Consider the following 16,309-nt stretch of genomic DNA (forward strand, 5'->3'; position numbering starts at 1 on the left):
TACCCTTTTAATATCATGTATTTTCTGATCATACACTTCAGGTTCTAACTCTTTTACAACAAACGTCTGTTCTTTCTTAATGTCAATAAAATGTATTTGAGGTTTGTTTGTTTTTTCCTCTTCAAGCCCTTAAATGTCTTCCCTCCTTGGGTTTATACAAGCCTTACTGAAGGGATTCTGTCAGGTCATGTTTCACATCCATGAGTTTTATGTAATGTAGTTACAGATCCAAGGTATTGTGGCACTAACACCACTGACGTGGACCCGTGGTTGGTGTGGTTCAATAGGTAGCCTTTAGGGTCTTTACTCTTTTTTTTTTTTTTTTTTCACCACAAAGGAATAACGGGCGGATGGAATATTGTCGTCATTTGTGTGCATTTTGACTATTTTGCTATATACACCAGAAATTGAAATTGACCCTTACAGTCAAAGCTCCGGGAAATAATGCCTCTCACCATGTACGCCACGAGACGTTTGGTTGCCGAGGCAACGCAAAACACCGTTTACGGTGAGTTTCAGAGCTCGAAATCGCTGCCGACATGATGATGTTAACTAATGGTAAATAGGTGGATAAAATATTGTGGAAAAATATGGTGCACGACGATTTACGAGTGGAGTGGATCCTACAGCGGGTGTCTGCTGGGTTTAATTTAAGGAAATGTCCCGACTGTTTCGATGAACTGCTCAGTCGGAGAGATGGAGAAGAAGAAGAGAAAATTATCCGTTATTTGAACTTCGTCTCCGAGGAAGACTCTCCATCGTGTCTTCTGTTTTTCAAAACTGTTAGAGAGGAAGAACGTGAAGTAGAAGTTCCCGTCGGTAAGTCCTGGTGCTTGTGCCCTCACTAGGGCTATCAGTCACCCGCAGGTCAGAAAGCCCAGTGTCTCTGAAAGCTAATTCAAGTTTGCAAAAGTGAATAAAGTTTCGATGAACCCGTATCCTTTTACTGTATTGCTTTTGGGTTAATGTAGGATGTTTTTACTGGTACCTTTTACCATGTTTCAGCATACTCTCAGAAAGTTTATTACTTATGTACACTCAACAAAAATATAAACGCAACACCTTTGTTACTGCTCCCATTCCCCATGGGATGGACGTAGAGACCTAAAATTCATTCCAGATACACAATATAACCATCCCTCCCAAACAGTGGTCACAAATCAGTCCAAATGTGTGGTAGTGGGCACATCTGCCATATTGAGATAGGTGTGCCACATCAGGATGCTGATCTGACATCATGAGTAGTGCACAGGTGTACCTCAGACTGCCCACAACAAAAGGCCACCCTGGAATGTGCAGTTTTTTGCGCTATTGGGGGTCTGGGGACCCAGAACCGGTCAGTATCTGGTGTGACCACCATTTGCCTCATGCAGTGCAACACATCGTCGCATGGAGTCTATCAGATTGTCAATTGTGGCCTGTGGAATGTTGGTCCACTCCACTTCAATGGCTGTGCGAGGTTGTTGGATATTCGTGGGAACTGGTACACGCTGTCGTATACGCCGGTCAAGCACATCCCGAACATGCTCAATGGGTGACATGTCCGGTGAGTATGCTGGCCATGCAAGAACTGGGACATTCTCAGCTGCCATCTGCCCTGAACAATGTGAACCATGATTCATCCGTGAAGCGCACACCTCTCCAACGTGCCAGACGCCATCGAATGTGAGCATTTGCCCACACAAGTCTGTTACGGCGACGAGCTGGAGTCAGGTCAAGACCCCGATGAGGACGACGGGCATGCAGTTGAGCGTCCCTGAGACGGTTTCTGACAGTTTGTGCAGAAATTGTTTGGTTGTGCAAACCAATTGTTCCAGCAGCTGTCTGGGTGGCTGGTCTCAGACGATCTTGGAGGTGAACCTGCTGGATGTGGAGGTCCTGGGCTGGTGTGGTTACACGAGGTCTGCGGTGGTGAGGCCGGTTGGATGTGCTGCCATATCCTCTGAAACGCCTGTGGAGACGGCTTATGGTTGAGAAATGAACATTCAATGCACGGGCGACAGATCTGGTTGACATTCCTGCTGTCAGCATGCCAATTGCACGCTCCCTCATTGCTTGTGGCATCTGTGGCATTTTGCTGTGAGACAAAACTGCACATTCCAGGGTGGCCTTTTGTTGTGGGCAGTCTGAGGTACACCTGTGCACTACTCATGATGTCAGATCAGTATCCTGATGTGGCACACCTGTGAGGTGGGATGGATTATCTCAATATGGCAGATGTGCCCACTACCACACATTTGGACTGATTTGTGACCACTGTTTGGGAGGGATGGTTATATTGTGTATCTGGAATGAATTTTAGGTCTCTACGTCCATCCCATGGGGAATGGGAGCAAAAACAAAAGTGTTGCATTTATATTTTTGTTCAGTGTAATTTAACAACGCTGTGGACATTTGGACCGCAAGACAACATCTAACAATAATGTTTACATTACCAGAAAAGAAAACTGGAGATCCTGAGCCAGGTGGGGCAGAGAACACCACCGACTTCATTACAAATGATGATAGGGAAAGTCATGTGAGATCAAACTTTAAAACTGATATAATTATTAATGCATTATTGATTGAGAGGCTCAAGATAGTTAAGGTTTAACATATTTCTGGTTTGGTGATTTCAGAGGACTGAGATAAATCTGGTCTATCACACTGAGCTTCACGTAGCTGTCAACCAGTACCCACAGAGATTTTTGAAATCTTGTGTCTTCTACTTTCTCAGGAACACAAAGGGTGAGATGCCAGTTCCTCATCGTCATACTTAAACATGTTCAAGCCTCTTATTTGCTCTCTTTAGGGGTCACCACCCTGGATCACCTGGCTCCATTTCCCCCTATCCCTAGCATCTTCCTCTGTCACACCAACCCTCTGCACATCCTCCTTCACTCCATCCACAAATCCTCCCTGTGTTTTTGCTCTTTTCCCTCTTCCTGTCAGCTCCATATTTGACATCCTTTTCAGATTAAATCCACTATTCACTCTTCAAATTCATTCTTCTGCACATGTCCAAACCATCTGAGTTTTGCTTCTCTAACTTTATTTATCCTTCTGATGTACTTATTTCTAATCTTGTCACTTCTAATGTTCCATATAAAAAAGCAATAAACAAGATACTGTGTTGTTGTATTATAAAACAGAGACTATTGTTGAACCACTGGACATGAATGAGGTCAATATCATGATGCCCTCGCTGTTTGACATCGGCATGCATTGTGGAAACCCTCTTCAGGTGCTGCAAAGCAAACTTGCCCATGTAAGAAAAATAAGAAATACAACTGATCAGGAGCAACTTTTGTTAGTAGGACTGAAAGTTGATGTCACAGCAGCATACTAGCTTTTAATCTTATTATTGTATATGGAAAAACATCAGATTTTCTAATGAATATTTGACTGCATCTCCTCTCAGGTCTATATACCCATGCTTACTGCCAACCAAATGGCAGTAGCTGGAGCAGGTGATCAAAGTGAGGAAGTTTCTCATCAGGAGAAGATGAATGGGAAGAGTGAAGCAAATGAAACAAAGAGTTTAGTGAAGCCAAGTGGGCAATTTATTATTCGTGATGAGTTGCTCAACATAACGCATAAACATTTGGGACTGCTGAACACGACTCTCCAACACCTTCAGCTTGAAGGTTCGTTTAATTACTTGAACCAAGGGCTTGCTATTGTTAAAGGCAACTCACCATGATTTTTAATTTTTATTAGAGTATATAGATTTGCAAGCAAATGCTTTTTCTTCTCTCAGTTTCCAAGCAAGAGTATCGACTAGTACTGATAAATGTCTACAGGACATTAGTTATTTTTTATGCCCATTCACAAAAAGTGATTCAGTCTAAAAGCATTCTACATGTCACAGATGGGATTTTACTGCACATTCCTGAGCTGGAGTTGGAAGACCTGCCTTCGAATCCAGAGATGGTAGAAAGCTTGGAGCAGTGCTTGATGAACTGGCAAACGCAAATAACCATTGTTATTGAGGAGCAGAAAAACAAAAAACCACAGGTTTGTAATTGTAATTTCGTGTTCTGAGATTCAGTCCAGGAACTAAAGCAGGAGAAATAATTTTTCTGCTAAATTTATGCAATATTGTCAAGAATTTAAGAAATACCCATCGACCTAAAAGGAAAACTTTCAGTTAAAGAATGTCTCAACTGCACCTGGTGACATGCAGTCGCTAGACTCAATCATTCACTCTCCATTTTCCTCCAGGCGCCTGGTCCTTTGGCTGAGATAGCACTTTGGCAGGAACGTGCGTCTGTCCTTAATGCTCTGAGTGAACAGCTTAATCATGCTGCAGTAGGGAAGATCGTGGAGGTGATGACCAAAGCAGGTGCAGGCATTGTTCTTACACTGGAGGGAGCGATTGCTGAACTTACTAAATACCGTTTGGAGTCAGATGAGAATTTACGCTTCCTCAAGACACTAGAAAGGCATTTCATGGTAAGAACATTATTGCTGACTATACAAAAAAAAGGTAGTTACATGAAACTAAAAGGTTCCATGAATCTATAAATTTTTTGCAAGGACAAAAGGAAAAGGAATCAAAAGAATGATTGTGGATCTGTTGTGTTAACTTCTCCTTCACTTTTATCAAAGCTACCATTGTCTGTTTCAGAATCTGGCTACTGGAGCAAATTTTGGTGTGATCTTGGAGACCATCCCTCCTTTAATGGAGAGCCTGCAAATTGTATGGATGATCTCCTACCACTATAACACGAACGATTGTATGGTCCCCTTAATGGAGCGAATTGCCTGGCAGCTGTGTGAACGTGTGACTCAAGCCATAGATGTCCACACGCTGTTCAAGTATATGTGGACCCATTTACATATTCTGAGACTTTTTAATTTATAGTAAAACCAAATTTATTGTTCAGTAGTCAAACAGAATCATTTATTCAAATGTGATGTTTTCTTGTGTCAGTATAATAGTGTGTTGTGCCTTAAACAGAAACAACAGGGGAGTTGCCAAATCCAAGGTCTACGAAGCTAAGCAGGTTTTAAGTCAGTGGAAGACATCCTACTTTGAGAGGCGTGCTGAAATTGAGCAATTGAGCAAGGCTTCACGTTGGGAGTTTGACCGTAAGAAACTGTTTGAGAAGACTGATTACATGGCTTCTGTCTGCCAGGATCTGTACAATGTTTTGCAGGTTGGTGTGAATATTTATATGTATAAAATACATATATAATTCATAAATACTGACCTCTCACACAATATCTGAAGATTTGAATGTGTAAAATAAACTTCAGATTTTTATTTCTCATGTGTTTGTGTTGGGTAGATTTTGGAGGAGTTTTACAATATCTTTGGCCCAGAGCTATTGAGTGTGACAGGTGACACAAAACACATTGATGAAGTGCACCGCACAGTGGAAAATCTGGTTGTGCCCCTTGAGGAGGCCGTTTTTAGTCCTTTCAACATCTCTAAGATGAGCAGCTGGAAAATGATCATGCAAGACTTCAACACGGCAGTTCAGGTGGGTTTCAGATATTGCAGAAGCTGTTTGGTTGTTCTAAATGCACAAAGTAATTAAACAGCTTGGACAAATATAACTGTGCAATATTTCAAGCTGAATGCGTGTGTCTGTTTAGGCTATTGAGGCAGAAGCGATGCACTTTATTGATGAGTCTTTTAAGACACTGCACTCTTCAACTGATGCCTTTGACATGCTGCTGAAGTTTAAACACATTCGCACCAGAGAGGTCATCAGTAACCATCTGATGAAAAAGCTTGACGATATCTTGGAGCAGTACTGCAAGGAGGTAATATGCTATTGAATAAAACATGCTGGCATCTATTTAACATTAAAGTTACTGTTAAAATCATTTTGAAGCTTCAGCTGAGGAACAGTCCACCCAAGACAATGTGACTTAAGTTGGTGAGCATGTGTGTATAAAATAATGCTACAGCTAACTAAAATCTACTAACAAATGACATTTATTCTTTATACCTTTGATCTGTCAAGCTTTGGCTAACTTATCCTTATAAAATCTCGACGTAAACGTTTCATAAAGGTAAATACTAAAGTTTTGTAATTTATGTGAGTGACACGTCATTTTGTTGGTGTGGTTGTAGGTGGACAGGACATGGGAAATTTTTGAGACAATGAAAGACAAACCACCGTTAAATAAGAATGAGCCTCCTGTGGCTGGGGCAATCAGATGGGCACGATTTCTATTCCATCGCATCAAATATGCCATCCTCCCCTTCTTGAAAGTGCCGGAGATGTTGGACTGTGAAAAGAACAAAGTGGTGAGTTATTTCAAAACGCTTTATGTCACCATTAATGTTAAACTGTTTATACACTAAAATGCTTTTTAAAACAACTTTCTGTGATTTTCTTTCTTTCTTTTTCTTTTCTTTCTGCTGTAGTTTGCTCAGGCCAGAGAGAAGTATGTAGAAGTGGCAGAGCAGCTGAAGGACTATGAGGCAGCAAAATATGAAAGCTGGATGGCGGAGACAGAACATAATTTGCCTTTGCTAATGAAAAAACCCATTTTGGCCATGGTTACCAGTAAAAACTCAACTCAAACAGAACTAGTATGTGTCTTTTGCTATTTCCTCATAACTGTTGTATCTTATATTGTGTGTTTGTGAAGGTTCTCTTATATTGTGTGTTAAGACTCTCTAAAATTCCCTGCATTTTTCTCACTTTAAGGACGTCCCGCCACCTGAAAGTTGCACACCAAAGGGTTTGCGATACATTGTGAACTTTGCTCCGGAGATCAAAGAAATAATTTCTGAGGCTTACAGTCTTGAAGCCCTGGGCTACACTGTGCCTGATCTAGCTCAAAATGTTGCACTTCAGGAAAACAAATTCATCAGGTGATGAGACTCACCCGTAACTGACTAGAAAACTCAAAAACCAGTACTTGATCTCCTTTCTCTCTTGAACTGTTTCGTCCTTCATCTTAGGTATGTCAGTGATCTGAGCAAGCTTATCAACCGCTATCACTCTGCATTGGACAGTTTGAATGAAGCACATGTCGTCATGCTGGCTCCACATATAAAAGTAGTCAGAAAAGGCATCAGTTTGGGATTCAAAAGACTCAACTGGAATTCCTTGGGTACTATTCATACAAAGGCTGACATCTCTGTTTATGCTTGCTGTCAGATGAAATTACTTTTGTATAAAACTGAAATCTGCTAATGTTTGGTTTTAGGCATCCCAGATTTCATCAACCAAAGCCTTCAGACTGTAACTAAGTTTGAGTTTGTCGTGAATCAGATTCATGAACATGAGAAGGCTATTGATTCTAAGTTGCAGTCCATGATGATGGCCAACTTACTGAAATTTCCATCACCAGATGCCTCAAACGACTTACCAGGTAGATGTATTAGAAGTATACTATTAGTTTACTGGAAATAAAGAATTTGTGCATACATTATTTTAATAGTTTCATATTTTTTCCTAAGCTATTAAGGGGTTCTGTGAACACATTGAGCGAGAGCGAGTCAAAACTGTGACGATGCTTGCCAAGAAGTATGCTGACATTGGAGTCCTTATAACTAGAATAGAACAGCTGAGTGTGGAAACCAGCACTGGCAGAGCCAAATGTATGGTAGATTATTACCAACACTGGGAACACAGAATACTGGACACTCTTACAAAGATGGTGCAGAGGTAATGAGTAATGGTTTTGAGCCTGCATAGATTGTGAGTGGTAATAATCACCACATTTCTAACAAGTAGAATGCTGTTAGTCTTAACCATTGCAACATCTGTCATGTTTGTTTTCATATTCAGAAACATTCAGGCCTTTAATATAGCGCTGATGGGAGATAAAGCTCTTTTTCAAATCACCGCCATCCTGTCTGCACCTAAGATTGTGTTGCAGCCCCAAAGCAACGAGATCTACCGCCTGCTCGTGCAGTGTATCACAGACTGTGTAGTTAGCACCAAGGTGGGCTCATCACAGTGTTTTGTTTAGTCTTTTTGTCGCTGCATTAAAAAAATAAATGATTTTCAATTTACCACTAATAATATATCTTAACTTTGGATTTATTTTTGTGTTCAAGCAATTTGTGCGTTGGATGCATGGGACCTGCATTAAGTGCCCTCCACAACATGTGGGTGCTGAAGATAAGCTGGTGACATTTAATTTCTACAGTGACGTGTCCCAGCTTCCTCAGATCAAGGAGAGCTGTGTAACTGTATCTCAGAACATCCAGCGTCTGCTTTTCTCCATCGATCAGTACCTTTACCACTGGAAGCGCTATCGGGTTCTTTGGGAAAAGAACAGAACCATTGTCAATGAAAAGTTTGCTGCAAGGAAGCCGTCCTTTGTCATGTATGATTATAAGCTGCAGTCCCTTGCTCGTATCAAGCAGGAAGTGATGCTCGAGCCTCAGTTTAAGAATGAGCACAGCGTATGCCTAAACCTGGAGCTTCTGGCCCACACTGTGAGCGAAATTGCTGAAGCCTGGATCAGTTCACTTGGTAGCTTACTCAACAAGCCTGCTAAAGAGGACATCTTTAACTTGAGAGATGAATTCATGGTAGTTAATCATAATACACAGTTTGTGTTTACAGTCTTTATCCTAAATATTCTTTGGCTTTTATGTGATTTATCTTTTTTGTGATTATTTTGTACAAAAGCAACTGTCTAAGAAGCTGAAACAGAGTCCTGACACTTTTGACGACCTGAAGTCTGTCCTTGGCACCATCTCAGCCATCAAGAACATGTCAATAGAAGTGGAGATGAGAATCACAGATATCCAGGAACAATACAGAACACTGGCCATGTATAAAGTGGAGGTACTGTGTCTTTTTACAGAGAGAGAGTGTGTGATCAGTTTGTCTGTCTGTTAGCAGTCTGTGCAACTCACTTTTAATTTTTTCAGTATGACTCCCTAGAATGTCACAATGATGCCATAATATTTTACAAAATCACACACTGCAGGGATATATTTTAAAATCTCAAGTTTTATAACTTATAGAAGCCAAAGACTTCAGTCATTTCTGTTCCAATCACATGGGTGGAAATAGGAAAATGTTCAATTTTAGTATGTAATGCTTCAAGGTTATGGGTTAAAGGTCAGGGTTCTGCAAATTAGGAAAAAGTTTATTTGAGTTCGGATCATCTAGTTCTTTAAACTAAAAAAACATTTATTTCAATATAACATTATATGAATTCACAATGAAAAAACAAAACAAAAAATACTACACTAGTTTTCCATATTAATATTGATATCAGCACAAATGATCTATGAAAGCAATGCCGGTGACATTATTGGGGATTTCTATATTACCGATACTAACATCAGCATGGAGTAATAAAAAGAAAATAAAACATCAACATTTCTTTGTATAGCCCTTGCCCTTTGGGGGGAGGCTCTGAGTGCTCTTGTATAAAACCTCAAAAGTGATCTTGTTTCCCATTTTAAAAAGTTTATGTCTTATGTGCTTTAGGCAGGTGAGGATGAATGGGAGCTGGTGGCCTGCATTGGCCAGATGTGGAGTGACCTTTTCATAGAAGCCAGACAAGTAGACCGAAGTCTGAAAGACATCAAGAAATCATTTACTGTGGTAAGATATCAATCCCATACAATGTTCTTAAACCTAAAAATAAACAGAAATGTTCTTGTCTTACATTTATGATTGCCACACTTGTCTCCCATCCACACACCCAAAGATCACAAAGGAGAATATCAAAGAGTTCAAACAGGAGTTGTCTGTGTTTGCCGAAAGCTTCAACATGCATGGTCCTGGAGCTGTAGGAGATGATTTGGAGAAAGGTACTTGGGCACTTAGATGAATGCTGCTGTTGCTGAGTAGAGAATAGTAGTGCATGGTAAATGTTGAAATGTAGTGGAGCAACAAGCCCGTGTTACTTTTATTTTTGCAGGACTGGCCATTATGGGAAAATACGAGGCAGATCTTGCAAAGATTGTAGCAGGTCAACAGGAAATAACTAATGCTGAAAAGCTGCTGGACTTGTCAGTCACCACTTTCCCAGAAGTTCTGAGCATAAAGAATGACATGAATGGCTTGAGACAGATATATGATATATATAAAGCTCAGCAGGTGGGATATGCTTGTAAAACACCAGTGCATAATACACATAAATGTGATCATTAAATTTTTTTTAAATTTTTATATATATATATATATATGCTTGTCCTGTCATCTTGCAGGATGCAAAGACACAGTGGTCTCAGACCTTGTGGATAGATTTAGACATCCAGCTGCTACAACAGGGCATTGAGGGTTTCATCAAACGCTTAAGGCTGCTGCCCAAAGAAGTGCGGGCCATGCCTGTGGCCTTTTTCCTAGACGGACGCATGAAGGAGTTCAGAGAGTCTCTGCCTCTTTTACTGGACCTGAAGAATGAGGCCCTCAGAGACAGGTCTGTCTCAAGATTGATACTAGTGAGAAACCAGAATGAATATAATACCCCCCCAAAATTTACAGTTAATAACGTAGCTGGATTTGTTTTATTGTCACTTAGGTTTAAATTTATTGCTCCTAGCGGATTGTTCTGCAATACGCATAATATTGACAATAAGTAGAGTATTAAATACTCTACTTATTTAGATGTAAACTTTTGAATTCACGTGTTCAAATTATCTATGTCCAGATAAAACAAAAAAACTGAGAATAAAAATGTCTTTATATTCAAGGCACTGGAAGGAACTGATGGAAAGGACTGGCACCAGCTTTGAGATCAACCCTGAAAGCTTCACACTGGAGAACATGTTTGCTATGGAGTTGCACAAATATGCAGATGTCATAGGCGACATCGTCACCTCGGCTGTAAAAGAGCTTGGTATTGAGAAGGCAGGTTCTCTCTTTTTTAAAAACATTCTCAAAATGGAATAATCTGCCAGTTCTATCAGTTCATCAGGGAAATGACAGTTACTTCTAAAACATGTTATCTGTATCTGGTTCCAGGGAGTAAAAGGAGTGGTAGAGACCTGGGAAAACATGAAGTTCAATGTTCAGCCCTATTTCAAAGGCACTCAGGAACGTGGCTCCATTCTGGGTGCGGTGGATGAGATCTCACTGAATGTGGACAATGATGTCATGAACTTACAGAGCATGGCTGGCAGCCGCTTTGTTGGACCCTTCCTTGGTACCATACAGCAGTGGGAAAAAAATCTGTCTGTTATTTCTGAGACTATTGAGGTGAGTAAGACTGGCCAAATTTTCCTTCACCCTTAGGCTGATCCACAAAATACTTATAGGAAAAAAAATACGTCTTTCACAGGTCTGGTTGCTCGTGCAGAGAAAATGGATGTACTTGGAGAGCATATTTATAGGAGGAGACATTCGCTTGCAGTTACCTGAGGAAGCAAAGAAATTTGATAACACTGACAAAAGGTTTAAAGACGTAAGTGTTGCTATAATATTGGTCTTAAAAAATTAAAGTACTTTCTTCTAGACTTGTCAAAATTACATCTCTCTTTGTTTGTGTAGATAATGAATGACACAGTGAGGAATCCAAACATTAAGCGCTGTTGCCTGGTTCCCAACCGGCTAACAGACCTGCAGGCCCTGAGTGACGGTTTAGAGAGATGCCAGAAGAGTCTTAATGATTACCTGGACTCAAAGCGACATGCATTTCCTCGCTTCTTCTTCATCTCTGATGATGAACTGCTCAGCATTCTGGGGAGTAGTGACCATACCTGTGTCCAGGAACATATGATCAAGGTATTTGGCAAGTACAAGCGATGGTGGAGTGGTAGACAAGACCTTAATTTTTCAAAGTATAGATAGGGAGGCTCATTGTTTCCAATGTGTGTTTTTTCTTTTGTCTCACAAGATGTATGACAACATAGCATCTCTGAGATTTGACGTGGATAGCAATGGAGAGACAGTAGTTGGAGCCATGGTGTCTGCTGAGGGTGAGGTGATGGAACTAAGACAGCCTGTCGCAGTGGAGGGCAGGGTGGAGGAGTGGATGATGGGGGTGCTACTGGAGATGAGGAAGACTAACAGGCTCATCACAAAGGAAGCGATCTTCCACTACTGTGAAGACCGGAGTAGGTATGTGTAAATAACATGCACCAGAGAAAGAAACCGCTTGTGTTGTTATTTTTTTTTTTTTTTTGAATATTTTCGTACTAGCCAGGGGTTTTTTAGTCCTCATCAATCAAAATGTTTGTTTCGAAACACACAAGGTCATTTCTGATGGTTGGCATGTCTTTGTCTTGAGCAAACTCTACAATACCAAGGTGATACTGGCCAATGTATATGCCCCCAATGTGGATAATATTGAGTGCATTTTCTCTTTATTGCCTGATCCGAGCTCATACTCTCTAATACAGGGTGGGGATCTTAACTGTTGGCTCCCCAACCCCATAACTTTAAGTAAATCTCCATCGTTTGTTCAGTCCTGTCTGTCTAATTGTGGTGTCTTTGACACCTGGCACTGTCTCAGTCCAAACTCAGTTTTCTCACAGGTCCACCATACCTATTTTAGGATTGATTATTTTATTATTGATAATCAGTGGCTTTCATCGGTCCGCCCCTGTGACTACCAGAGCATAGTGGTGTAGGATCATAATTTTATAAAATTCAGCGAAAAAACAACAACAATCTTTTGTGTTTCAAACGAATACTACAAATGAATCTTCTAACCTGATTATTTGGGATACATGAAAGACGTTTCTGAGATAGCAAATAATTTCTTATTCAGCAAACATGAAAAGGCCAATACAAAGCAACTTGAATTACCCAACCAAATTAAAGAAATGCTGTATTTTCCCTCCACTGAGACCTGTGGGTATGTCCCCTCCTTACATGTGGAGAAGGCATTTGACTGTGTGTAGTGGGAGTATCTATTGTTACAAAAATTCTACTTTGGACCTAAATTTATTTATTGGATAAAATTGCTATATTTCTTCCCTAAAGCCTCAGTCCTTTTGAACTTCCAACGGTTACAGCCCACCAACCTCCAACAATGAACCTTGGCAAGGGTGTCCTTAAGCCCACTACTACTCTTTGATTTTGCTATAGAACCATTGGCTATCACACTCTGAAGCTATGCAGATGCCTCAGAGATTTGGAGGAGAGGAGTTGTGCATAAAGATCTCCTGGTCTTCCTAGTGGATCTATACCTTCTATGTTGTCAATTATCATTCAGTTTGGCCAGGACACATTTGGAACTTACATAAAAGTGAACTCTTCTGGGTAAATGGAGGAGAGTCTGGGCCAGGATACTCAAACTTCCCATTTAAAATAGCAGAAAACCAATTCACATATCTGGGCAAAACTGTTACAAGGAAGTACAAATTTTCTTACTTCACTAAATAATACAAAACAGTTTCTGACACAGTGGTCCCCCCTCAGCTAAAACTCTGTTAAAATGAACGCTCTTATTCAATTAGCAATAACAGCTAATCGTTCCACCTGGTGTGGAAATATTTAGCAAAGTTCCATCGCTACTCTTTAAGTTTCAACAAGGAAGGGATTCTCTTTTTCTCTCTCTCTCTCTCTTTAAATATATAATTTATTTATGTATGTGGATCGTCATTTATTTATATGTATATAATTATATAGAATATATACATATAATTCTATTCTTATTCTATATTATTTATTCTACATATATTTCTCTTTTTATGTAATCCGGCTTGAGGATGGGGTTAATTTTTGGGAAAGTTGTGGAGCATAGAATTGCACACTTTACCTTAACTATGTTACCTCAACAATAATCAAGTCTAGTTTTGTTCATTCTTAGAATTGAAGACCACTTTGCATTCAATGCTTTTTTGGATTTCTTTCTTTTTTTCCCTTCACAAGCTCTGCAATGTTGTCTTTTCTATTGTGTTTGTTATAAATGTGTGCAAATGTTCTGTTTGGTTAAACTTAATAAAAATATCTTTGAGAAAAAAAGTTTTTGATATTCGCTAAGAGGCACAGTGATGACACGTTTGTGACCGAAAGAAGTGCCTGAGTGTTTTTGCCAATGTCTGCGTGTGCAAGTCTGGCCCTCAGGTAATCTGTCATTGCAATGTTTTACAGGGTGGATTGGATGTTGCTGTACCAGGGCATGGTTGTACTAGCTGCTAACCAAGTTTGGTGGACCTGGGAGTTAGAGGATGTCTTTAAAAATGTGAAGAAAGGAAAGAAGCATGCACTTAAGAACTATGCTGAGAAAATGCACAAACAGATTGATGAGCTGGTGTCACGCATTATTCAGCCTTTGAAGAAAAATGACAGACGAAAGCTCAACACTGTGCTCATCATTGATGTCCACGCAAGAGACATAGTGGACAGCTTTGTGCTAAAAAGGTAAACTTGACTTTTGCAGGTTTGAACATTTGTTTGTGGCAGTGTGTTTTAAATAGTGAAAATAATAAAAGAACAACATTTAAAGTTCAGTTTCCTTCCAGCATAATGGATGCACAAGAATTTGAATGGGAAAGCCAGCTGAGATTTTACTGGGTCCGGGAAGATGACAACTTATTTGTGCGCCAGTGCAGTGCATCTTTCTCCTATGGCTACGAATACATGGGGTTGAATGGGCGGTTGGTTATAACCCCACTGACAGACCGGATCTACCTCACTCTCACACAGGTCTGGGATATAAGCAAATTTTTAATACCTAAGCATGTACATTTTTTCGACTAAAACATGCCTGTCCATGTGTATTTGGGATGAAGGCACTGTCCATGTACTTGGGTGGAGCTCCTGCTGGACCTGCTGGTACAGGAAAGACAGAGTCCACCAAGGATCTGGCTAAGGCTTTGGGCCTGCTCTGTGTTGTTACAAACTGTGGTGAGGGCATGGACTACTTGGTAAGAAGCTTTTCTGGGATTTAAAAAAGTGCAGTCATCACTTGTCATCACTCTAGCTTTTTACGTGAATGTCCTCTCCCTTTGTGTCCAGGCAGTGGGCAAGATCTTGTCTGGCCTTGCACAGTGCGGAGCTTGGGGCTGCTTTGATGAGTTCAATCGTATCGATGCCTCAGTGTTGTCAGTGATCTCCTCCCAAATCCAGACTATCCGCAATGCTCTCATTCTACACCTTAACAGGTTTTATGTAAGTCTGTTTAGTTATGTGGGACCAGCAGTGTTGGTCAAGTTACTTGAAAAAAGTAATCAGTAACTAATTACTGATTACTTCCCCCAAAAAGTAATCCCATTACTTTACTGATTACTATTTTCAAAAGTAATTAATTACTTAGTTACTTAGTTACTTTTTAAAAACACGATTTACAACCTGAAGAGGTGATAAAGCGATAGATCTTTCAGCCCAATTCTACTTTTTCTACATAATCCATCATACAAAATGTAATCAAATGGAAAAGTCTCTTTTTTTAACTTGTTTTATCAGTTTTAATCTTTTAACTTTATGCATCAAGCAAAAATTTAATTATATGCAACATTCCCTGACTTGAATAAATTAGTTTAACATTTAAACCTATTTTCTGCACATTCCAGCACATAAAATAAAATATTTTTTGTGTTTACACTCACTCTTTCAAATAGATGCAAGTAAAACACAGGAGAACATAAATAAAGTCAAAGACTCAGCGGTGCTGTTGCTCTATTTTCACCTGTAAAGCAGGACTGCGGTAGGCGGAGGTTTACCCTGGTGCAGGTGTGCCGCGGTCAGTTGAAGAATCCGCGACTTCCTCTGTGAGTTTCCCATTACGTCATGGCGCACTCGGTGCTTGCTTGGAAGTTTAGGGTTTTTTTTCGCTGTAAAAAGAAGTTTTCTTCCCACGCACAATGGACGCTAATGTTTTTGTCACTTTTTATGGAATCAAACTCAAAGTAAGGCCAGTACTTCCACGCTTTAAACGCTGCACGCTCATACTCTCTCCCACAATCGATATGTGATCCATTGTTGATCTGCAGACAGCTGTTGTCACTAACGGCGCACTCGCTTACGTCACTGTCGTGAGACATTCTCGCAAAAAATCACGGTTTTAGTAACGCAGTAACGCAGCGTTCCTACGGGAAAGTAACGGTAATCTAATTACCGTTTTTGCAATAGTAATCCCTTATTTTACGCATTACTTGAAAAAAGTAATCAGATTACAGTAACATGTTACAAGTAACGCGTTACTGCCCATCTCTGGGGACCAGTAATAAATATATATTTTTCATGTATGCATTATATATGTATTACACCTAAACACCTTCCATCTCCCTATACGCATCAGTTTGAAGGGCAAGAGATCAACTTGGATGACCGCATAGGAATTTTCATCACTATGAACCCTGGTTATGCAGGACGTACAGAGCTGCCTGAATCCGTCAAAGCTCTCTTCAGGCCTGTGGTGGTCATTGTGCCGGACCTGCAGCAGATTTGCGAGATTATGCTCTTCTCTGAGGGTTTCCTAATGGCCAAGGTACCACATG

General features: G+C 40.3%; 1 protein-coding gene across 2 annotated transcripts in view; it reads left to right on the top strand.

Moving 5' to 3' along the window:
- Positions 1–590: 590 nt before the first annotated feature.
- The window catches only part of dnah10 (dynein axonemal heavy chain 10), a 30,574-nt gene continuing 14,855 nt past the window's right edge, over positions 591–16,309 (top strand). The window contains exons 1-34 of one of the 2 annotated variants that reach the window (XM_085368264.1): positions 591–819; positions 2,439–2,518; positions 2,619–2,727; positions 3,132–3,247; positions 3,401–3,626; positions 3,851–3,996; positions 4,204–4,434; positions 4,610–4,800; positions 4,916–5,141; positions 5,274–5,468; positions 5,584–5,754; positions 6,068–6,244; positions 6,365–6,532; positions 6,651–6,817; positions 6,908–7,059; positions 7,156–7,320; positions 7,409–7,616; positions 7,740–7,896; positions 8,012–8,491; positions 8,592–8,750; positions 9,405–9,521; positions 9,628–9,730; positions 9,841–10,019; positions 10,130–10,341; positions 10,616–10,772; positions 10,887–11,120; positions 11,203–11,325; positions 11,412–11,645; positions 11,758–11,981; positions 13,962–14,231; positions 14,333–14,516; positions 14,603–14,737; positions 14,829–14,981; positions 16,111–16,299. In XM_085368264.1, coding sequence (XP_085224390.1) covers positions 591–819; positions 2,439–2,518; positions 2,619–2,727; positions 3,132–3,247; positions 3,401–3,626; positions 3,851–3,996; positions 4,204–4,434; positions 4,610–4,800; positions 4,916–5,141; positions 5,274–5,468; positions 5,584–5,754; positions 6,068–6,244; positions 6,365–6,532; positions 6,651–6,817; positions 6,908–7,059; positions 7,156–7,320; positions 7,409–7,616; positions 7,740–7,896; positions 8,012–8,491; positions 8,592–8,750; positions 9,405–9,521; positions 9,628–9,730; positions 9,841–10,019; positions 10,130–10,341; positions 10,616–10,772; positions 10,887–11,120; positions 11,203–11,325; positions 11,412–11,645; positions 11,758–11,981; positions 13,962–14,231; positions 14,333–14,516; positions 14,603–14,737; positions 14,829–14,981; positions 16,111–16,299 — 6,267 coding nt within the window. Of the gene's footprint in view, positions 820–2,438; positions 2,519–2,618; positions 2,728–3,131; positions 3,248–3,400; positions 3,627–3,850; positions 3,997–4,203; positions 4,435–4,609; positions 4,801–4,915; positions 5,142–5,273; positions 5,469–5,583; positions 5,755–6,067; positions 6,245–6,364; positions 6,533–6,650; positions 6,818–6,907; positions 7,060–7,155; positions 7,321–7,408; positions 7,617–7,739; positions 7,897–8,011; positions 8,492–8,591; positions 8,751–9,404; positions 9,522–9,627; positions 9,731–9,840; positions 10,020–10,129; positions 10,342–10,615; positions 10,777–10,886; positions 11,121–11,202; positions 11,326–11,411; positions 11,646–11,757; positions 11,982–13,961; positions 14,232–14,332; positions 14,517–14,602; positions 14,738–14,828; positions 14,982–16,110; positions 16,300–16,309 lie in introns of both variants that reach the window. The other variant, XM_085368265.1, reaches the window with a different exon arrangement.

This window comes from Diplotaxodon limnothrissa, linkage group LG12 (assembly GCF_057381915.1).
Source record: "Diplotaxodon limnothrissa isolate DT_005_m linkage group LG12, D_limnothrissa_male_GT1.1, whole genome shotgun sequence".
NCBI lineage: Eukaryota > Metazoa > Chordata > Actinopteri > Cichliformes > Cichlidae > Diplotaxodon > Diplotaxodon limnothrissa.